Source organism: Ammodytes marinus (genome assembly GCF_949987685.1).
Source record: "Ammodytes marinus genome assembly, chromosome: 18".
NCBI classification, from domain to species: Eukaryota; Metazoa; Chordata; class Actinopteri; order Uranoscopiformes; family Ammodytidae; genus Ammodytes; species Ammodytes marinus.
The window spans coordinates 15,182,304-15,206,397 of NC_137222.1; the positions used below are offsets into that span (position 1 = coordinate 15,182,304).

At 39.2% G+C, this 24,094-nt stretch overlaps 1 protein-coding gene across 2 annotated transcripts in view; it reads left to right on the plus strand.

Moving 5' to 3' along the window:
* Window positions 1-1,179: 1,179 nt before the first annotated feature.
* The window catches only part of sfswap (splicing factor SWAP), a 48,609-nt gene continuing 25,694 nt past the window's right edge, over window positions 1,180-24,094 (plus strand). Inside the window, exons 1-13 of one of the 2 annotated variants that reach the window (XM_080046315.1) lie at window positions 1,180-1,535; window positions 3,000-3,163; window positions 4,872-5,000; window positions 7,145-7,221; window positions 9,087-9,312; window positions 9,568-9,668; window positions 10,222-10,387; window positions 13,947-14,184; window positions 14,462-14,620; window positions 14,768-14,861; window positions 19,848-19,917; window positions 20,822-20,928; window positions 21,070-21,199. In XM_080046315.1, the coding sequence (XP_079902441.1) occupies window positions 1,336-1,535; window positions 3,000-3,163; window positions 4,872-5,000; window positions 7,145-7,221; window positions 9,087-9,312; window positions 9,568-9,668; window positions 10,222-10,387; window positions 13,947-14,184; window positions 14,462-14,620; window positions 14,768-14,861; window positions 19,848-19,917; window positions 20,822-20,928; window positions 21,070-21,199 (1,861 nt within the window). In that variant the 5' untranslated portion in view covers window positions 1,180-1,335. Of the gene's footprint in view, window positions 2,558-2,999; window positions 3,164-4,871; window positions 5,001-7,144; window positions 7,222-9,086; window positions 9,313-9,567; window positions 9,669-10,221; window positions 10,388-13,946; window positions 14,185-14,461; window positions 14,621-14,767; window positions 14,862-19,847; window positions 19,918-20,821; window positions 20,929-21,069; window positions 21,200-24,094 lie in introns of both variants that reach the window. The other variant, XM_080046316.1, reaches the window with a different exon arrangement.

The window sequence follows — 24,094 nt, forward strand, 5'->3', positions numbered from 1 at the left end:
GAATTTACAGCGAAAAAGTCTTGAGGACTGCTATTAATTCCAAAATATGTTTGGGCAATAAAATGTAAAAAATCTGCTTCTGCCAGGTGGCTGCTTTTACTGTCGCTATTTTCTTTAAGACTTTTGGCCCCTTGAAAGTTTAAGTTTACAGAAGGTCCTTTATGCTTTTAAGTACTCAGGGAATGCCATGCTGATTGGCCCTCCCTTCACTGCTTCACCTCGCTACCCACCTCATTTTTCTCCCCCTGAATGCCTAAATCATCCCAATTCAGGACCCCTTGGTATCTAAAATGTACTCACACTGAAGGTGTCAGTCTAACTAAATATATATTCTTTGGCCTCAAAAGCAGGCACATTTACAATTTCAAGACTAAACAAAATGAGGACTGTCTCGTTATATCTCTCTTCTAATTTTGATAACTAAAAGCTGTTAAAAACAGATATTACAATGTTATCTGCCTCAAGCATGTTTTGAGGTTTTGCATGTAAATATCCCACTGACATGAACAAACATCATGCTGTCAGGACGATAGTTTTTTTAAACAGCCCATTAATCAGTTTAAAACTGCTTACACATTGCACAACAACAATGTATCGACTCCTCATATATAATGGTCATAATAAATATATATATATATATATATATATATATATATATATATATATATATATATATATATATATATATATATATATATGCAGTAGGCCTATAACTTGACTTTATAAAAAAATATTAATTAAAAAACTGTCCATTTATTTCTTAGTTTGGTAGGGTTAGTGGTTAGTGTTATGGAAAATATAACTACAAGTAGCCTAATCATTTTCCACCACTGCATTGATGTCTAGACATTGGCTACCTAATGACCCTTGAAATGTAGCCTTACATTTATTGAAATATTAGTTAGTCGATCAGTTCAGTTCTGCTGTAACAGCACAGTGTAACTGGTAAGTCCGTTCACCTCCAGCACTTTCGACATACGTGAAAAGTTACTGTTATGCGAAGTAGTTACAAATACGTGTCGACGACATTATTACGCATATATTTATTTAATTCAAAATAGAACAATAGAATACATTTTGTGTATATGTTTCGCCTGTTTAGTCCTTTTAAGACTGAAGTCAAATTGTCGTATGTGCGGACCGGAAAAACAGCTGCACTTACTTGGTTTCCAATATGGCGTCTGAACGCACGTAGTATTTTGTTTTGAGTACAACATCACGGATTATTGTAACATTTGGACCACCTGCAAGCTATTTGGTTCACAGAAAACCATCGCTGTGCCTTCTTTAGTCTTCTGCCTCGCCACTTAATCTGTTTCTGAGAGATATTGGGAGATGTATCGTCGCGGGGCGGCGAAGAAAGGCCACAATAACAAAACGGTGAAGAAGGACGTGAGTGACAGTGATAAATACGCCGACCTCTTGGTGTTCGGCTATGCCTGCAAACTGTACCCGGACGACGAAAGGGCTCTTTACCACGATCATGGAAAACATCTTATTCCATGGATGGGGGACAAGAGCATCATGATTGATAGGTCGGTTGAACAAAACGTAGACCGAAACATTGTGCTAACCATCTATCCTGTCCGTTAGCCTGTTTCAAGGGGACCTCTTGGGAGTGTGTCTTGCAGAAGCTTGGGAATACCTGCAACTGACGACGATTGTTGTATTTCTTGTCTTGATAACTGGTTTTTCGGATGTCCTGAACTGACTACAAAAGCTATCTGAAGTTTCTAGAATAGCATGCGAAGATGCAGATCCTTCCCCAGTGTTTGCTAACAATAGCCATAATGCTGAACCCTCATGAAATACAATATATTTGACACACGAGCTTAACCTGATTAGTTGTTGCTGTTGTACCTCCTCAACTTTGTAATGTGGTGTACTACATAGTCAAACTAAAAGACAAGATTGGGTTTTTAGGTGGGCTTTGCATCTTCACATGTTGGAAGAATTTCCTCTGGAAACTTTTACTCCAGAAATACTTGAGATAGGTAAAATTAAATAAGATTGCAGACAAAATTGAGTTTGGCACGGAACATGTTTCATGCTTTCTTTTCTCCTTTTTTAAATTGACTGATATCAAACAAGGCCAGAGCAAATTCTAACCAAGACTAAAGTTACCGCAGTTTAGGTGATTCAAAATAGGCCACAACGTCAGTGACAAACAGTAGGGTTTTCGACTAATAAACGTAAGGCTTAAAAGGTGCTTCAAGCCTTTCTACAAAATGTTGATGCAGACGATTGAGTAATGTTTAACTGCCACCTCCATGAAGAAAACGTCAACGCATTACGCTTCCCTCAAAAGTGTGCAGTTATTCTGAATCACCTTGATCTGCAGTGACCAAACTTGTGTTTCATTTGTACAGCCTTTGTATGTGTGTCTTTATCACGTAACCCAGTTCTTTCCGCAGCAAGGTAGGCTAAGGGGTCCTGCCAAACCCTGACGCCAACCACAGCACCCCGTTTCTTTGTCTTCGTGAAGAAACTGCAACAGAGAGGTGGCGTAGAGGGACGAACCCTGGAAAATGTCGTCCATTTGGGTTCTTGCGGATAGGTATTTATGTACTCGGGTTTGTGTGAATGTAACTCTCTTTGCAGATGTAGAAGTAATGGTGAGTGTTACAGGGGGAGAATTAAACCCTGTAAGGTAAGAAAGAGTTGCTTTGCTTTTTTTGTTTTTTTTTGTTTTTGTTTTCTTCTGATGTAGGGTTGTTGCTTTGTAAGACTTATCAAGGAAGGAAATAGCAGCAGAAAGCTTGCTAGGTATCTTAAGAGCACTATCGAAATTTGACCCCAAGGACTTAACGAGGGCATTATTGTGTTTTTGAGAACAAGTATTTTAAAAATATACTCCCTCTTGAAAGACTTAGAGAGAGCTGGTAAAACATTTTTGTTTGGGTTTTTAGGTCCCCCTCCCTTGGTAAGTAGGTCCATATTGTATAAAAAACAACACTATGTCCACATCCCTCTCTCTAATCCTTGTTATCATTCAACAGATACGATGGGCGCGGTCACTTACATGACCTCTCAGAGTATGACAGCGGGTCATGGAACACATCCTACCAGCTGTCAGAGGAGGAGGACAGGATCGAGGCACTTTGCGATGAGGAGAGGTACCTGGCTCTGCACAGTGACCTGCTGGAAGAGGAGGCTAGACAAGGTGGGCACGCTGGGGAAATTGGAGGCAAAACAGGTTTTAATGCACAAATAAGGCTAGCTCATTGTGAATTCATTTCTTGAATGATTCATTGGCATTCGCACAACTCTTTTGGAAAACGGTTAGCCAGCAGACGATAAAGCAATTCTATAAGAGATTTTTACCGTCTTTATCTTCTGACGTGATGGTGTAATGATTCCTTTATCCTGACCCATAATCTGACTACATATACTTTTTTTAATTAGTATTCATTCTTATTCTTTAATAACCATTCAAATAAACTAAGGTTAGGGATTTCTGGTTACAACATAACCTCCAAGAATGTGACTTAAAAGATTTGTTTATTGCTGCGAACTATCTGAGTCAAGTTTCAGGAGCACATGATAGAAAATGTTGGCATATGTTGCTACTTTCCAACTTGCACAACGTTGAAACACTTACACTTACATAGCTCGATAACTCGATCCTGTCGGCAGCAGTGCCATCCATTGTAATGCTGGCATATACTGATCCTTGCCGACAGCTGTCACCAAGGCACATTTATTTAGTGATAGCCAAGGTTGCATGGCAAGCCATAACTAATCACCAACGATACACACATGGCAAAGCAGCATCGCCGCTCTCTACTGAAATTGCTCCCAAAACTTGTGACCCGGTGTGTAAATAGTTAAAATCTTCTCTTTTCTCGTGCATTCAATGTTTAAATTAGTGTCCACAAAATGTTGTATCTCAGGCCTCTTTTCTCTTTTAACACTTCTCCCACAGACTTATACATATTACAGACAGGGTTATATGGCAGACAGACAGGCTTATATGACAGGCCTGTCTGTACAAATAGAAAAGTGACAACCTTTAAATCTAGCAAAAAAAAATCTTAACAAAATCGTGATATTCCAGGACAAACTTTAAACAGAGCGGTCTTGTTCAGCTCTCCGACTCATTAAAAAGGACCAACTTTGACACTAAGCCCCAAGAGCTGCCATTTCTATGGAAATCACTTTAGACTCCAGGATAGTTGCATTTCAGTCGTTTTACATTATAGCGAAACGGGCTGTTTTGATGACAAAGCACCCCTCTGAAAGACAGACTAAATGACTGTAATTTAATTAATAAGCCACAGGTTTAAGTGAAATATGGAGTGTTATGCCCAAACTGGCAGGACAGAATGAGTCGACTAATGACTGTATCACACACGCACTTACACACTCACTGCAGCCGGTTCATCCCCCCAGGCTGGTTTGCCCTTGAATTTGGAGGCCTAACCCCATTCACTCAGGCTGTTACCCATCTGTCCACTGAGGGGACAGCCGGAAAGCATTAGAAAAATTGATCGTTTTAGTGGGAATTTTGCCCTTGCTTCTTTAATAAAGATATAGTCACCATGCATTTCAATAGAATATGGTTGGTCTCCGAGGCCAAGTAGCCATGTATATATGTCTTTAGGAGGCAGTATGTAAGTTCCCTGTCTGTCTTTTATATTGATCAGTGTGCTTATACCGCCATTTGGAGTAGAAGCTCTCAATCACAGGCACTTGAATAATATGAATGGCATCTATAACACAATTTTATGGTTACTATCATCATTTATCATTAGAGTGTCTAAGTCCAACTATATAAATGCCAATACAATCTTTGGTCATTATAGATGTATAAACCCTAATTTTAAAATTATCATTGATTCTGTATTGAATTTTCCTTCTTTTTCTCACAGAGGAGGAGTACAAACGTCTGAGTGAGGCTCTGGCTGATGAAGGCACCTACACTGCAGTGGCCTTCAAATACAGTGCAGACTACTATGACCCCTCCCAGCCCACCGAGGAAGAGGGGAACAGAGAACTAGGTGAGAACTCACATCACTCACAAACTTGCCAAATGAGGCAGATAGTTTGTTACTATGGAGTTAGTATTGTGTTGGTCATTTGGATATACTCACAAACTCACACTCAGTTTGTATAGGAACAGTTTGCAGTGAAGGCTAAAGCATGACCTTATGAACTAATGGTAATTCAAAGTAATACCATTATATTGCTTTGAAATGTTGGATCTTGTATGTGAGATTGAAAGTTTGGCTGAACCAATGGCTGCAGTCTGCTGTGAAGAACACAGCCACTCTTTCTAATCCATTTTTTTTTTCAATTTTCAATCCATGTGGCCATCTGCAGAAAACACAACCCTCCAGGGGGTTGATAGTGTTGAATTTCTGGCTGCAGAGCACCATTAGAACATGTCAAATATGTTTTAAAATGTTATATTTAAATTGATATTCCCTAATTTTAACACAATAACTAAAATGTGTATTATGAGTGTTTGTAACAACTCCCAAATTTAGGCCATAGAGTTATAGATTTTTGCAACATTTTTTAACCAAGAGTGGAATCAGTTTCTCTTTTTTTATGTGATGCTAATCACCTGTGAACACCAGCTTCAACTTTGGTTGTCATGCATCCATATCTAACCGACTAGTACTACCTGACACCGACACACACTCACACCCACAAACATACACACACACCCACAAACATTCACACACACAAACATACACACACACACACACACACAGACATACACACTCACATTCAGTCACTCTTGCAACTTTAAATATTTGATGTAGAGTTTGCCAGAGGCACTTTGTCGCAGCCAGTGCCCTTACACTTCAGCAGGCAAGAGGCCTGTCTCTGGGGAGATTGTAGAGCTAGTTCCAGGGTATGAATGCATATACCAAAGTATCAGATACCAACAGAATTGTACATCTGGGAAGAAGTCAATAAGGGTCATCATGGTGTACAGGTCAGTACATTTTGAACCGAAGGGAATTCAAGTAAATCGCTGACTTTTTTTTTCGACTTACAGTTTTTATTTGTTGTCAGGTTTTTTCCCTCCTCTTTTTAAATGTAAGGACAATATGGAATCATAGCCTCAAGAGACACTACTGTTTAGGCTTAGTAATTAAACACAGTGAAACATAATCACAATATTTATCAAGTCATTAAGTCATTGTCACCATGATTAGCTCATGAGTGACAAAGCCAAACCAGCCAGAAGGTTAATTGCAGGATAATTTGTTATCTGTGTTGTCAATGAAAAAATCTATTGTCTTATTGTTAACCTTCCTGTTATTATACCCCACACTAATCTTTAGCCAGTCATTTAGTAACCGGTCAAAAATTGGGAACATGATCTGAATGTGCATTATATGAAATAAATCATATTTGGGACTATTGACTGTCATAGTCAATGTGCGGCCGTAGTGTTGAATAGACAAACAGTTTGTTTCTTGTTCGCAGGGTGAATGGGAACAATGCTGGACTGCCCTCTAAAAAGAGAGAGTACATACATTTCGCTCTCTCTATGTGTTCAATTGTATTAACCATTGAGTTTTACATTATATGAAACTTCAGAAAAGGCAGCAAATACAAGCTGGTCAGCCATTGTGGTAAGAGCAAGACATTAATAGCATAATAGTCTTCTTTCAAAATGTAGGTAAACTGTTTCGAAGGCCAACACCGAATTGGACTTGAGATAGAATAAAGACATGGACACAGTGAGGCTTTAAGGCACTATTTTCAAAACTGTACCCTCGGCACAGCTTACACATCAAGCCAAGTGCAAAGTGAAATATGTATGAATGGAAATAGGAAGGCCGTTTTATCCCAATAAATGCAGTGTCTTAAATTAAGTGGCTCGTCTCCCTCGTTACTGTGCAGACTCCCCGCAGTACATTAAAAGTTAATCTAGTTTCCACCTGAACCTGTACATTTGTATTAAGTGCAGATGAAGGTACAGCAGCGTAGAGGACTTAGGGGTCTAGTATTTTACCATGATATATTTGTGGAGGGAATGATGTGGCCCACCCACCTTTAACATTTTTAAGGAACAAATGTATCTAAGGTTACTGCTCAACTGGGTGTAGATCCAGCAGGGTATATTCAAATTGTGTTCCAAACTCATTTATTTCTGTCTTTAATATCTCGTTTCCATGTGCAGAAGATGCAGAGCCGGAGGAGAGTGAGGAACCGTTCATCGCTCCCCCGGGGCTCACCATCCCCCCTGATGTGGAACTGGTGAGCAGCATAAAATATCCAGCTGTCTTTTACTGATGTTGATACCCTGATACCCTCTTAAACCACAGTTATCTAAATACAACACATACAAAGATGCATATGGTACAGTGGCTTTACACAATAACAGGGACAATCTGTAGACTACTATTACATTGGCAAAGGTTATGTGACCAGTCCCAAAGCAACTATTAAGGCTTACTCATACTTTTACTTACAAACTCAAGTCCTTCTCTATTCAAAACTCTGGTGTAAGACATTTCAGTTTGCAGGTTGGAATACCATAAGACACACTACCAAGTATTCACATTTGAGAAGCTGGAAAGAGACAATTGTTTTGCTTACATTTTATAATTCCTTTATTAAATAGTTTAGTGTGATTTGAATTGTTTTGTGGAATGCCCGTAACTGTAGAATGGTTGAGTGTACAGAGTAAATGCTTAACAGGGGTAAGCCCTCAAGATCCAACTCATGATTAATTAAGTTATTACATGACAATCTAATTCATAGCCATTCAAGCATTTCCATTTTAAAATGTCACCTATTCTTCTTTACCCTTAAAGTGACAGGTTTGTATATACAAATAGGTAATGCTTCACATTAACATGACATTCAATGATAACAACAGGCAACAAGTAATAGACTGAACCATTTTGAATGCTTAGTTCTTTCTGTTGCTTTTGTGTGAGCCAGTCTTCCCTCAGGATCAGGTCAGTCCACAAAGCAGAAACCTCAACGAACCCCTCCAGCTGCCGCTTTCTTATGCATGAGAAAAACACACCGCATGCATATATACAAAGCACAACATAGCTCAACTACGTGATGTGCATATACGATTGGTTTCTACACCCTAGATGTATAAGGAATAGCCTTATCTCTTACTACTTTTCGGTGTAGTGCATTTCTAATTATTTTTCTTAATTTGTTTTGTCATTTTTATTTGATAGTTACAGGCAGAGAGTGGCAGGCAGCATAGGCAGAGAACAAGGGGACTGCTGTGTCTATTTTTGATGTATGTCAAAGGGTCAGCTCACTTTCCAGGATCCAAATGCTAATGAAAAATATAAATAATTGAAATGGCAGACAGTGGTCAGAAAATACAATATGTGGAAAAGAGAGGAACGATATGAAACAAGGGTATTGGATCAGATAGGAAGGGATGTAACAGTTCATTTTGCATGCACTTCAAGGTGTCAGGGCAAAAGATGACTCTGAAGTTATGAGTTAGTTTGTTTTCCTGTGTTTATCACATTCATGTAAAACAAGTATTACACATTCCCTTTTCCCTAATGGATAAGCTCTTAAATGTCAGTGTGAAAAGGCCCTTGTATGTCAGGAAGTCCTTGGCAGCTCAGAACACAATAATGGTCTGCTAGTGTTGGACATCTTTTTAAGATATGTGTGTTCTTTTGGAAATTGCTGCATTTCTCCAAACTCCCCCTAGCAAATGACAGTGATTAATCATTGAAAGCACACAAGGGGAACAATAATGAATGAATAATGGACCATTCCTTGTTCCACTGATTTTCACCCCATGTGTATTTTAAGAATTAATGTCTTCACAATGAACATAAGAATGCTTCGGAGACAAACTGGCTTTTGTCCTTGGTACGAGAAGGAGCCGTTCATAAACAGAGCATTGCATCTTGATGTTATGTGCAGATGTCAGGTTCGCTCACACTTATCCGATGGTTATGATTCACCATTTTGGCTCCAGCTTCAAAAGTGTTTCAAACCTTAACAAATATTCCCTATCTCTTTCTGCACACTGAGTGAACTACATTCACTATCTGTGTGCACACATCTTTTCAGTTTAAAACATAAATGTTAATTTCTTTCTTTCTTTCCTTACTTTTTTTTTTTTGTAGCCGGCAACCATCAAGACCAATAACATCATCGAGAGGACGGCCAACTTTGTCAGTCAGCAGGGGGCTCAGTTTGAGATAGTCCTCAAAACCAAACAGTCCAGCAACTCCCAGTTTGACTTCCTTAGTTTTGACCATTACTTGAACCCTTATTACAAACACATCCTGCGTGCCATGAAAGAAGGTCGATACAACATGGTCTCCGCCAGCAAGAAAGAGCAGTCGCAGGGTGAGTGATTATACAGCGGCCATCGGAAATCAATCGATGTTAATGTCCTCACACACACACGGACATTGCATTCGCCAAAAAATAAAGAAGTGTCATGTGTACTTTAATCAATGCAGAAATATCAGATCTCTAATACATGTGCAACAAAAACTGACCAGAAGAATACGGTAAGAAACATTATGATTCTGCAATAGTTAACATCTGTTCATACACATAGTTAGTGTTGTTTCTTTTTCTCTCACTTTATTGCTTTAGACTCCAACTCGGATGATTCAGACGACGATGGGGATGGCAATTACCTCCACCCCAGCCTGTTTGCCCCTAAAAGGTGCTCTCGCCTGGAGGAGCTTGTAAAGGTAATGTAAATCCAATGTTGGCCACTTGATGCTGTTGCTACTTTACATTACATCTATTACATACTAGTACATACTTTACGGACTAATGCCTGCCATGTGTATTCCGTTTACCGGTACATCCCGCTAGTCCTGTCCCTGTCTGTTACGGCAGTCTCACTGATAAGTCCTATTCTGTTTCCTTGTCTTCACACTGTTACAGTTTTCTGTTAGCACTTTCATGTGCCTCTCTAGGACAGCCATTACTCTTTGACAGAGCCGCAAGCCTGAAAGAATTGTATTTTTAAGTAAAACATAATGAGCTCCTTTCTGTGTCAAGCTGTCTAAAAGTTTCCTCCCATCAAGACGCATTTCCTTTTCAAATCAGCCTCTCAAATGTTCTACAAATGATTCATATTTTACGCGTTTAACCCTTACATACTTAACACTATTACTGTTAAATGGTTCTCTGCCCTTTTAATGTGTATACGGTGTGATCTCAATGACTTCACCACTCCTTACGAAAATGGTGGGATGAGACTCTTTTTCACCAAATGATTCCTTATTCTCCCTGCAGCCTCTGCAAGTAATGGACCCAGATCATCCTCTGGCAGAACTTGTACGAAGAACCAAACTGGAGAGAAATGGCACAGCAGCAATAGCACCACCAGAAGAACCCAAACCAGAGGAAGTGCCAGAGCCAGCCCCGCCCAGCGCACCACCAGCGCAGTACAGTGCTGACCGTAAGTCAAGAGTTTTAGTTCACTCTTCCCTTTTGAGAACAAAAGAAAAAGCATCTGAAATGTATGAAAACTCCTGTTGTTTTCATCACATGTGGGGGGCCTTGCTTACTTTATGATGTTCCCTCTTTTTAATGTCCTTCTGTTTGCGTTCTCGGTCATGCAGGGTTGCTCTTGTTTGTCTCCGACTTACCACAGAAATGATTTCAAAAACAATAAAAACTGAAAACCTCCCTGCCCTACTTCACAGGTATTAAAATAGCATATTTTCTTATAGTACTGTTGACGACCGAAAACGGGTATTTAATTCCTTCTTTTGCACGATTTTATTGCCTTTAGTGTTCTGCTACTGCTGGTTCAATACAGCTCCCCAATACTTACTGCTGAACATAGTCTATAATTGATGTGAAGGCATTTCCAATTCAGCAAAGTAGTATTGAGCTGTGAGGTGTTTCAGGGCACACTAGACCTCCTGAATATCAGAGGACCTGACCTCAAGCAACTCCTTTCAAGTCGGATCGGACTTTAAATAGAGTTTTGTCCTTGGTGTGTGCAAAATTTCGATTGGGCCTAACAGATGGTTTGATAACACGAGCAACACACATCTCAGCACATCTCTGACAGGTTGACATTTTTTGAAACTGAACGACAGAAACAATTTTAGAATGAATGAAATAAAACCAAGCTCTTATATCCACTTGGAAACAATACCTGGATTCTGTACATACTGTGTGCAAGGCCATAGCACTGATGAGTCACAGCCACGCACACACCCACTCCACTTTATTCATCACTCACTGCTGCTTAAGTCATTTCTTTCATGCATGTTTTTATCCTGCCTTGATAAAAGTCGCTTAAATAAACCCACTCATTGGACCTTTCTGACCTGTGCGTGTTTACTCGTCCATTACTGCAATTTATTCATCCCTGGCAACACTTGTGGATGGGTGTCCTTTGACCTGGTCTTTGCTGCAGGAACAAGGCTGTTAATGTTAGTAAATTGGTTGTGGATGACCAAACTGCTTAATGCTGTTCATATTCATTGTTGCTTAAAAAAAAGGTTTTTGTTGCCCATCCTGTGTAGCTTTACTTGACCTTTTCATGTATTTTGAGCATATTTTTTTAGCCACTTATGATTTTAATAGAGTGTGTGGAAAATAAGTGCAGAATGCTTGTTGTAAAAATCACTTTTTGTCAAAATCATTGAATATCTCCTCATCCACTCCCTGTCCTTATTGTGTGTGCGCTGAAATTGGTTTTGACATAAAGTGGTTTTGGCAATAAGCTGACACCACCTTTTATTGTTTTTTTTAATTAATGCTAAAGACCAAACAAGAGCAGCTCCAAAAACACGAGCTTTCTTTAAAATTAAAGTCAGACATATTTCTTGATATATCTATCTATATGCCTAACCATTAAAACCAAATGTTCTCGTTGGCCTTCCACTTACGCGTCTTGAGTATTTATCTCAACTGTAACACGTGTCAGGTTTGTAAATAAAATCACCCGCTTTGGTTTTCCATTTTCCTGACTAGAGAAATTGGTCTATGCCATTAAAGTCAACCAGCTGTGTGAGTAATGTGTTCATATCAAACTGTTGACCCTTTGACACTCACCATTTATTTGTATCGCTGTCCCTTTATTGCCCCCCTTCATTTTCCCCTCTTTCTTTTAAATAAAGGGGTCTTTGTAATACACACCCATTGATACGGGAGATGACCCTTTTACACAGAGGTGACATTTGATTTATATTTTCTTTTTTTGATGATTTAAATGATTTACTTCATAAAGTGCATACAGATAAAAACACAGGACGTAAAACTACTGCAACACAAACTGAGCTTTTATAGCACCCTCCAGCTATACAGAAGGCCCTTAGAGCCATATAATAAACAGGACATATTTAAGTAGCACTTGCACATAACCAGCTCAGTTTGATTCAGACTTCACTTTGACTTTCACAGACTTTCACAATTTGCACATTTATCGCATATTTACATTTAGAAAAAGGTGACAAACCAAGGGTCTTCCTAGTTCAACTGAGTACCTCAAAAGTTTATTGGATCGGTTGCGGCGGTCAGAAAGGGCTTAAGCTTTGTCCAGCCTTTCCATTTTTTCCTGTGATGTAATTTTCCACACAGTGACTGATCACAAAATGTGACATTTTTGTCTTTTATATTCTCACTATACAAGCTTGATTGTGAAAATGTCCATTTCCAGTGGCAGATGGCTTTTCCATTGACCCGTTGATGCTCTTCACCGAGGTTGAAATGAGTCAACATGATCATTCACAAACAATGGTTCTCTCTCAACCAGGTTTCTTAACCCATTGATGACTATGGCAATCTAGGATGCATGTCCTTACTGCCTGAGGGTTTTCTGAAAAAATAGTATGAATTGTAAAGTCTACCAAAACCTTAATATCTAAGCCTGTGTAGCACATAGAAACATGAAATAAAATACATTTAAAAGTTAAGGTTCACAGGTTTTATTTAAACATGCTCCCTTAGCGCTTACAAACCAACACATTTTTCAAAGAATAGTCAAAATTAGATGGGGGAGAAAAAAAAATAATAGCCTAATAATATAAAATATTTTAAAATAACGTGCTAAACGAGGTTATAATCCTGCTTCCTTTTAGCATGTATAGTAGTGACTGAGTGTGCAGTGGAGGGATAAAGATAGACAGATATAGGAAGGAGAAGATAGCTTTATTTTATTATTTAGTTCAGTTATCACTGGCACCATAAATCCGACTTCCCAGTACAACTGGAATGCAGACTGACTCCTGCTGTCGGGAGCCGATCAGCTGGTCCAAACGGCTGTATGAAAACGAAACTGAAACTTAACTATCGCCTGGCTGGGCTGAATTTGAGTTGGAGCAGCAAAATATAGCCTAAATTCATAAATATTGTTAATAAATAGATGCAATGTGTTGTGTGATTTTCGTCAGTAGCCTATAGTAGACCTTGATTCTGCGCTCCAAACGCCACTAACTGTTCTGTAATACACTATCGCCGACACAGCTGTCGTATTTTTTTTATTATTATTTATTTATTAATTTTTTGATTGGCGTGATTTTCGGCAAACCACACATTTTTTGGGTGGTCACGTGGTCTTAAAAAAATCAACAAAACCCCCCGCATGTGTATTTGAACCAATGACGGTGCATTCTATGTTGCGCACGCCATGAAAATTAGATAAAGTAACAATGCTGCGCAACGCAGCATCAGGCAGGAGATACAATGTGGCATCGCGCAGCAGCCGTCATCAATGGGTTAAGTGAACAGAGAATTTACATGAGAAAAAAAACACCCTACATTATAAAAGTCCATAGAATTATGGCCGTCAAGGTTGCCATGGAGCTGCATCAACGACATTGACGGTCTCAAGAACCTCTCAAAGCTTTCATGTCTTGCTTGGGTGTTTAGTATGGATGGCATTACATTGTGCAGTTTTTTGTCCTCATGAAGTAACAGTAAATGTCTGTTATCTGGCACGATTGAGGCATTTCTGGGAGGACTTTCATATAATGGTTTTCTCCTCCATTGCATTTCTGCAGCAATGTACTATGGGTACTACATGCTTCCTGATGGAACGTTCTGCTTGGCCCCGCCTCCCCCGGGCATAGATGCCACCGCCTACTATAACAGCATGCCCTCAACTGTCATGGCTCCGCCTACGTCCACTTGCACTTTGCCTAATATGGCAACCACACCCACCCCTCCAGAACCTGTTGCCATGGCACCACCAGCTGCAGCCCCTGTACAGGTCACCAGCTCTGCTGTACAAGAAACCAGGTAGGAAGTATGGACATCCCTGTGTAATGACATGTTCTCCTTAAGTGACTTCACATGTGGTTTTCGTATTTCTATACCAATACCTCTATATCAAAAATCAATTACTATTAACCTTTCATTAAAAAAAATACTCTGGCATAGGGGTTAGAGAAATCCTTGACTTATAATGAAATACTAATTTGAAAGAGCAGTTAGACCCAGGAAAGAACAGAGCACACGTTATGATAGCTGAAACATTTCTTCCTCTTTAATATCGTTTAATTTCCTCCAAAAACAGTTTGAAAACCGACGTTTCTCAAGTGCCCACACAGGCAGCACCAGCAGCCATCATTCCCCCGCCTCCTGACATCCAGCCAGTCATAGACAAACTGGCCGAGTACGTCGCTAGGAACGGGCTCAAGTTTGAGACCAGCGTCCGTGCCAAGAATGATCCACGGTAAGCAGAAAATAAATCAGGTCCTGGTTTTTGGAAGCTCTTATCAGTAACTTTCCCTTTTATATACTGCAGAGTCCCTCCATCATCCTCTGACTCATCTCTTTATAAGTGCTCTTATAGGGTGTCTGTATTCTCTCTATACTCCAGGTTTGACTTTCTGCAGTCTTGGAACCAGTACAACACCTATTACGAGTTTAAGAAGAATTACTTCTTGCAGAAGGAAGGAAGAGTCTTTGCAGAGGTATCATAACCTGTCTCTCTGTCTGTCCGTCTGTCTGTGTTTTTGTGTCTCCGTCCATAAGAATCACATCAATCTTTACCATACACCAAAACTTGTTTTTTGGACACTTGAATGCGTTTGATACAGTTGGCAGTACAACTATCACATTGGAATGACATTTGGTATGTGTGCTCATGGTCCCAAGTTAATCAATTTGAATGGTTATGGTGAACCGCACAGGCACAGTTTCATCACAGATTCATTCTTGGTAGAACACTCTAACATGGAGTAATAGGTTAATAAAGCTTTGCTAAGTGGCTCAGGAGTTACACCACATCATGGATACTTGTGAAGATGAGATCCAGTAAGTACATTTTCCAAAAGAGAAGCCGCTGTAATAAGGGTTTTATCAGTCAAGCGAAAAATAATTATTATTCATAAGTTCGTAACTCTGCAATTATAATCCATTGAACTAAAATCACTTGGAGAACTAAAACAATTGAATACCAGCAAGCTCTGTGTGCACAATGGAATGGAAAAGTTGTTTAACAAGCATTTAGAATCCATTTAAAAATATATCCCTCGTATAGTATGCAATATTAAAATTCCCCTAACCGTCCTATAGAAACACGTCATTCATATATCTCTTCACAACATACATCATTTATCAATAGTCTTTGTACGATTTGTTTTATCTTAAAATGATGTTCTATTTATTATTTTCGTCATGACCTTATCGTAATTCTGTTGCGTAGTAAATGTAGCAAAGCAGATACAAGATTCAGTAATTGCAATGGTAATACTTCACCCCGGCAGGTGACCTTCACAGCAAGGAGAACCCTTATTCTCCCATCTGTCTCCTCCTGTCACCCACCTCACACCCGTGTATAATTCTTTGCATTTGCGGCGAACGTTTAGACATTGGATAAGGGTGTATAAGCGTTCACTGCACTTACAGTCAACCTTGAAATTAGCTGCTTCTCTGTTGCTGATAAGCCGGGACCTGCCTTGCTAAAACTATAGGTATCCTTAATCCAAAATATGGAAACGAAGCGTGAGAGGTGGAGAATTTAGAGAGCATTGTCAAAAGGCATATTCAGCCCTCTTACAGCAGTATTTAAAAAAAATAATAAGTGTAATCTCGTCATCCAGTCTCTTATTCCATCTACAAGACTTTTAAGGGGCAACATTCTATCAGCGAGGTTATTCCAATTTCCCCCACTTTCCGGAATTGTAAACAATTAGGTTTCAATATGTTGAAACAAGGCAGTGCTGCATTACTATCACAACTTACTTCTTGAAACAAATGGATTGGTGGACAGCCCAGTCTCCCGAGTGCTGCTAGTTTTTCGATACCTACCCTCTATCCCTGTCTGAAAACCTGCATCAGAACTGAAATCCAATCGCGGTCTATCAGGACCTTAATGAGGCGTCTCACCCAATTAGCTGCAGTGCCAACAGACATGTAGCCCTGTCACTGACTCTATAGCTGGCCAATTTCTTGATATGGCTTATATGCTGTAAGGCCCTAAGAGGTAATTGTTTTCTGGGATACATTCCCCTTTCACAGAATGTTCTTCATTATTTTTTGTGGTAGGTCATTTGATTCCTGATTTCCTCCCAGTATCTGACATCATGCTATTTTTTTCCACTTCCAGATTCACCATTTAAAAATATATATATATTGTGTTTAAAAAAAATAAAAATAAATACAATAAAAAATATATATATGTAGGCCTTTGAAAAAGCATCTGATTGTTTATGTACTTGTAATAGAGCCCCACACACACTAAGTGTATGGTGTTGGCAGGATATTGGAAAACATGGCAATCTTCTTAAACTATGTATTCCTTTTAAAAGACTTAATATGAGCATCAGCAATTCATGTAGCATCAAAATATATGCTGAGTTCAATTAAGTTGTCCTCAGAATAACATTAGAACAATAATTATGAGAAATTATATTTCTCATAATATTATCGATCAGACATAAAACATTTATTTCTTTGTATAACTGACATAACTTAAAAACAACCACAGCAACATAAGAATGCATTCAGATACATTTTTCAAACACCATTTTATGGTGATTAAAACGACTGCATATTGTAACACCTTTTAAACAATTAAGACACCTGATAACCATGCTACACTATGCATAGTCCATCTATCTTAGATGTTGTCATGAGGTCAGATTCTAAAGGGCCCTTGGCAGGAACTTAGGTTGGGCTTTTAAGGAGATGAGCTCATAACTGACTTTTAATTTGTGCAGAATGCAAGATTTATCACCAGTACAGAGGAAAATATATGATGTGTCTCTTGTCCTTGTCCATCCATAATCTAAGTTTAAGGGCCCCTTTGGTTGAGTCATTTTTAAAATAATATATTTTCACATCCTTTAATCCGTCTCATAACAATAATCACATGCCCATTTGTATGTCCAAATCCCTACTCTTCACTTTGACTACTAGAAGATCTACGGTCCTTGATGTATTCAAAAATGCATCCTTAAGTTTAGTTGAAGCCAAACCTAGGCTCTGTAAATGGGTATGTTAACAGAGGGTATATAAACAAAGGGGCCCACCATAGTCAGCAACATGCCTGTTTACAGAGCCTAGGCTGTGTATTAACACCAGATTGTATTACAGAACACACACAGTACCGACAGGGTGCGGATCTTGAAGACTTTATAATTGATTTTGACGAAAAGTGATTTTGACAACAAGCATTCTCCAGAGAATCGCTGACTTCACCTTTAACCACACATAAGGCTAGATGGGTAGAGGGATGGAAAGGGCCTTCTAAGATATGTACTCTACATATTGCATGTATTCAAAGTTTGTTGAGTCCACTTTTTATCAAAGTGAGAAAAAAAGCAGATGACAGTTTAGTGAGAAAGTTTTGTATTGAGCAATTTGTTTGTCTTCTGACGAATCAAATCAATTAGCTTGTCAGAGTGCAGAGGAGTGTGGCCCATTACCACACAGCACAGGCTGCTCCAACAAGCAGCTGCTGGGCTTTTCCATCAAGAAAGCTGTCTTGTGTTTGTGATTGGCACTGCCTGTAATGGAAGGCAGATATCGTTGCCCTCAGCCAGTACTATTATATATATCTTGCTAGAATAAAATGAGAAAGGGCTAAAATCAGTCAAAGTAGGATGTGGGCCTGCTGGGGCTCTGTATAAGTATCAACACAATATTTCAAATGTGGAACTGTAGGAGTGGATAGATAAAACAGTCATCTAAAAAGGAGCATTTTTGAAAACAGTCGAAACCATCAAAAGACTTGTCTGCTTCCAATCTGGAGAGCTTTGCTCATAAGCTGTTTACAAAGTCTGGGATTCGTGTTGTTATGCTGGGTGTAATGTTATACTCCACAAGTTTTTACGTTTTAAGAATCAAATACATTCTTATAAAAATGTGAAATAAATCTTTTTATTCTGATCTGGCATCAAATAGAAAACTGAAGAACTGAAGTCCCGCTCCAATTCTGGGAACAGATTGTCAATAGAAGAAAAAAAACACCAGCTGCATTCAACAGCACCAAGTTGGCATTGGCACTCTGTTTGTAGCTAAGAAGTGAATAAAAGCCTCCAAAAAAAGGGTGATATTTTAGCCAATCAAAAATAATGAATTTCCGTGGAGTCATATTTTTTAAAATATTAAAAGAGGAAGTTGCGTCCTGACACATTCACCACAGTTGTTCATAAAGTGAAGTCTTAACGGGACTATTGTATCTGGCCACAGCTCATTTATCAGACCATCTGCTGTCAGATTATCTGGGATTGAGGCATTTAAACACATGAAGTAATAGTGTTTGATTTTTGGCAGAGCATGCTTCTATATAAACTGACATTTTTTTCTTATGCAGTGAAAAGCAATTTTTAGAAAATCTTTGAAATCAAACAAAGCAGCACTCCCATGCATTACATTTATCAGTTGGGGAGGGGTCAAACTCAGGTGGCATGTCAAAGTAAGTACCCACAATTTTTGAGTGCACATGGGTCAATTATTGGTGCCTGTGATGTGCAACAAAATCTAATGGTTTGGCAGCCCTGCTCTGAAACCCAGGCACAAGTTCCCATTCAGAGTTTGAGGATCATTACCTTTGCATGAGTCTGAAAGTTACAGAAATGCTTGTGGATCAAAGTAGCTGATGATTGTGAACGCCAAGCTTAAAGTTTGCAACTGAGCAGGCTTAGATTTCAATTCCAATTCCAACTGAGGGTCTCCCAGAATGGTTTAAACTTTAGAGTGACTCCTATTGATTCTGCTGTGAGCTTTGATTTATTTGTTTATTTAATTTTCACGTTTTAAAAGTTTAATACACTGAGGCGGTTGTAGTGCTTCGACTCGACTGTTCAATTACAAGCTGAATGGCAAGAAGCTTCCTTTGAAGCGTTCTTTGATATTTGTATTTGGCATGAGAGAGCAGGCCACCAGGTCCTCAGGTATTATGTACAGAGGGTTACTGGTTATCTGGTCTGTGCACACAATCCAGTTCTAAGAGCCTTGTGAAGGTACTTTGTTGATGGGGGCATTTTAGAGAGCCAATTACAGATGTTAAAAGCTACTTGAGGAACACGCCATACAGCTGGATAAGTAAATGACAGAGAGAGAGGGATATACAGGCAAACACTGTATACTGAAATGAATTGATCCAGATCTGATATGTTCATGAACAGTGGGTGAAGTAATGCCATGTTCAACATATTTGCATTAACACCTGTTAAAAATAGGTATTTCAAATGTACAATTGCAATGCCAAGGCTCTTCCTTTTACGTTGTCATATTAAAAAATATACCTATATTTTTTTCTAAAAGAAGCAGGCTGGTTTAACTGAATGTTCACCGAGATTGTTGTAAGGTTGTAGTATTGAATGCTATATGTAGACATTGTTTCTTTTTATCAGTGTGCACTGGAACTAGAGAGTTTGTCCAGACAAGTTCACAGTGTATATTTAATTCTCTGTTTTTCTTTCTCTCTACTCTCCCTTCCCGTCATCCAGAGTGACGCAGCAGATGATGGTGATAAGCTTGAATCAGACGCCTCAGTCCTGGACTGCAAGCTGACAAAAGGTAGGATATTTACACAAGAAGAAAATACACAAATAAACAGAACTCAACTGTTTGTCCTTCCATTTCTTTACCTAAGCGAAATGCAAAGCCTGTTGGTAAATGTGTGGAAATGTGTGGGCATACGGGCACATATTTACTCTTGTGTGTACTTGACATATTTTGGTGCTTTTTGCACAGCTGCCTGTAAGTCTGTTGGTATTTATGCTCTGCAGTTTCATTTGGTGGTATCAGGCCAGAAATGTTAAAGCAGCTTTGAAAGAATCTGCTTAGCACAATGCTTGGGGATCCATAAACATGCACATGTATGCACATGTACGCATGCTTTCAGACAGACTACTGGGTAGGCGACAGGTTGAGGAAAAAAACTAATAACTTGTCGGAGCAGTGTACAGGATCCAGCCTTCCACAACAAGGATCCTATAATAAGGTTATTTCTTTACTGGATGAGGCGGATTGTCTCTGCTCTTCATTCTGTTCAAGAGAAGCTGCATTGGATATGCAAAATAGAAATCAATGTGACACACCATTGCTGCCTAATATTTAGTTGCTTTGTGTCCAACTCTACATCACATTCTGCCTCTTGTCTTTCACATTTTCTTTAGCTCTCCCTCTCTACTACTTCTCCTTCCTATGTTGTCATCTTTCTGTTCTATCCCTCCTCCATCCCTCTCTCAATCCTTCCTCTAATCTCTCCCTCTCTTCCTTGTCCTGAGCTAATTTCAGCACTTGTCATTGTCAAGAAGTCTAGTTGCTTTAGGCAATGCATGTTTCTTCGTACTGTAAATTACGTCTATCTACAGACCAGGAATACATGTCTACTTATATTATACGTTATATGAACATGTACTTTTTGTTCGCTCTACATTTTTCATTCCCCTCCTGTCTCCCTTCTTTGCCACTACAGCCTCTTTTGCCCCGATCTGTTTTGCCATCAGGGCAAAGGAAAACGACATGCTGCCACTGGAATACAAGAACAGAGTTCGACTGGACGATGACTCGGACGAGGAAAAGGTTCTAGTTTTTAGTTTCTGTTTCTTGTTGTACAAGTATATCTGTGGTTGATGTGGTATTGATAGTAAACTGATTATTTATAATACAATATATTGTTAGTACCTTGATATTAACAATAAATGCAAATGTTTTTGCTCAAAGTTGCTGGATGACGCTCGGCTGGAAGCTGTGATTGGTGCAGCTGAGATGATTGTCAAGGAGCCGTCTCTAGTCAGTGCACCAGAAGAGAAGAAACCCTCTCTCAGTTTGGAGGAGTTGGAGGCAAAACAAGGTACCATTATTAAACCGTTTATCCTGTACCGCTCAAGGCAGTGTTTGACGTCGCACTCGGGTATTAGACAGCACTATTACAGAAAAGCATTTTGTTCCATTTTAAAGAAAGGACAGCTATTCATTGCTAACATTTTATTATTTGTCTCAGCGTCAGCATATGAGTACAGGCGCTTACAAGATATCTCTGTCACGGACTGGCACGCTGTTTTTGGGAGGGTTAGAATTGGAGGGAAAAACAAAGGGGAAAGAGTGGAGATAAATTAATCCTTTGAGTCTCAATTATAAATGCTCTCAACATGGTGTACCTGGCAGCAAGAGACAAGCAGTGTAGCTCCGCTAAATATATAATTGTAAAACATTATGCTCTAGCTTGCCTTGGTCCTTCTCAAACTAAAGTAAGAAAAACACAGACTCTTATAGTATACTGTAATTTTCTCCTACGTCAAAATACTCCCACCCACAAAACACATTCTTTGTCCTGCGAGGGGTTTACTCTGCTTGTTTGGGTTCCGGACCTTAAGGACCTACCCTATTTAAAATGGAACACTAATATAACCCATCTAATAACATCATCGCTCTGTTGTTTATCCTTACCATTTTGCAAGCTCCCACATAAAGGACTGAAAAATAAAGCACTGCTTTTGCCTCATGCATGTTGCCAATTTCCGTTTCAAGGTTACAGCCACTTCAAATATTAATATATTCTTATGTGCCACTAGCCATTAATTTCAAAGGTAATAGGCTTTTTACCGGAAGCTATTGTGCTTGAAGTTGATTCATTGCATCCTGTTAGACGTTTTGCCACCCTCCAAATGTTGTAGTTGCACCGTTTTCTAGCTTCAAAAGCCTTGACAGCTTCACCCTCCCTTTTGCATGAAAAATGATCACAAAGCAGCTGAGACGATGGGTGCGATGATTAATAAACCATTTGACCTGACTGGTTAACCCGACGCTCAAGTTTCCCATTTCAAAAAAGTGTGAAAAGTAAGATTATTACTGTTGTTTCACAAAATAACCATCATATGTCTGTGTGAGTTGATTAATAGGGACAATGAGCACTTGAGCAGAGGCTGTGATGTCCGCCTCTCAAAGCTTCCCCCATGAAAGCTGAATTCTCAAGCCAAGAGAAGCAAATGGCCTGGAGTAATATTACCAGTCTTTGTCCCTAAGATGTATTGCTTTATTGCTACATATTTATGTTGGATATTTTATCCAACATAAATATTTTACGCCTTGTTGAATTGAGGCACTGGTAGTTTATTTATTTATAGAGTATATAGGTGGAATGCTTAACCATAATGCACTGCGGGAAACACTGGTCTTCATTTATAGTTAAATGCCATAGTATGAGGCTTTTGATTTCAGTATCTTGTTAGATCCCGCGGAACCGATCAAAAGTCTAGTTTTCTCCCTTAGACCAGAAAATACAGCGGCAAAATAGAGGCAGTAAAGATAGAAAGACTGGCAGTTAAGACAATGGTGCTACTTTTCAATATCAAGAGGGCTGACTGGGTTCTGTTGAGGTTCAGTGGTACGGTCTAGGAGTGTAATGTTCTCTCTTTGACGGCCAGAGAAAGAGGCTGCAAAGGCTTAATGAATATCGGACTGAATTGACTTTGCTGTGTGGCAAAGAGGCTGTCAGTCAGCAGACCTAACTTGATCAGATAGCAGGAAAATCAGTGGCACACAGCACAACGCTAATCTGTATTGACGGGCTGGAAAAAAGGCCACACACACACACACACACACACACACACACACACACACACACACACACTAAATGCCTTTTCCAGTGCTAAGTACATTCATTGTTTAGGCAATGGCAAAAACATTTTTGGGTGGATGTGCATGTTTAACTGTGGTAGAATACTTCAAATACCATTGTATTCTGAACTAACCTGAAGATTAAGAAAAGATAAAGATTCAGAGATGCTGTTGGATATACTGTAAACATTCTAATATTTTATACAATATTTTTCCTATAAACATAAAGTGTGGACTAAGTATAGTAAAATATTTTCACTTGGGGGCTTACAGAGACTTTTTGCATGCCATGTAAACCATTTTAGGAAATTGAATAATTAATATTAATGTATTAAATGACAATGTGGAAGGGGTCGCTCATAGTGATGACAAGGCACTTGCAGCTTCATAGGAAACTGTACACTGAAGACAACAACCACAGTGGGGCATTTAGCATCTTAAGAGCCAGATATTTACTTGATTTAAAATGATGGCTTACATGATCAATCAGTTATTTAAATCGTTTTTAAAAACTTTTCTTTTATCGATTGACTTATCAGTTAATTGGGAAAGATTCTCCTTCATAATATACTTTTTGTAAAATAAGTCTATAAGTACAGCAGTCAGACTCACAACACACAGGACTATATGTTGTGTCACTGTCTGGGGCTACAGTTGGATTCCGTCGCACTTAGCTATTGTTCACACCGCCCTTAAATATGAGTTTGCCTCGGCAGCCAGCTTATTTTAGATCCTGAGGAGATAACAGGTTGCATAACTTAAACTTGTTTTCCAGCAGCATTCAATTATACTCTGCTGTGTCTCCTCTTGTCTTCTCCCTGTCTCACTCATCCCTCCGCTCTCCGTGGCCCGTCTCATTCTTGTGTTCTCCTTACATATCTATCCCCTTCCCTGCAGCTCTGTCACTTCATCTCATTTCCATATCTCTCAAAACTCCTCACATATTTTCCAACTCCAATTTCACCAAGTTTCTGTCTGTGAATGCCTCCTCCACCGGTATGTTCTTTCCCACTCTGCTCATTATGTGTAAAGCTTGAATTGCCTTGCAATTACCTATCGTCAGACATTCAGGCAGTCCAGGCATCATTTAGAGCTGGAACTTTGTCACTCCACAGCAGTTGGAAACGAC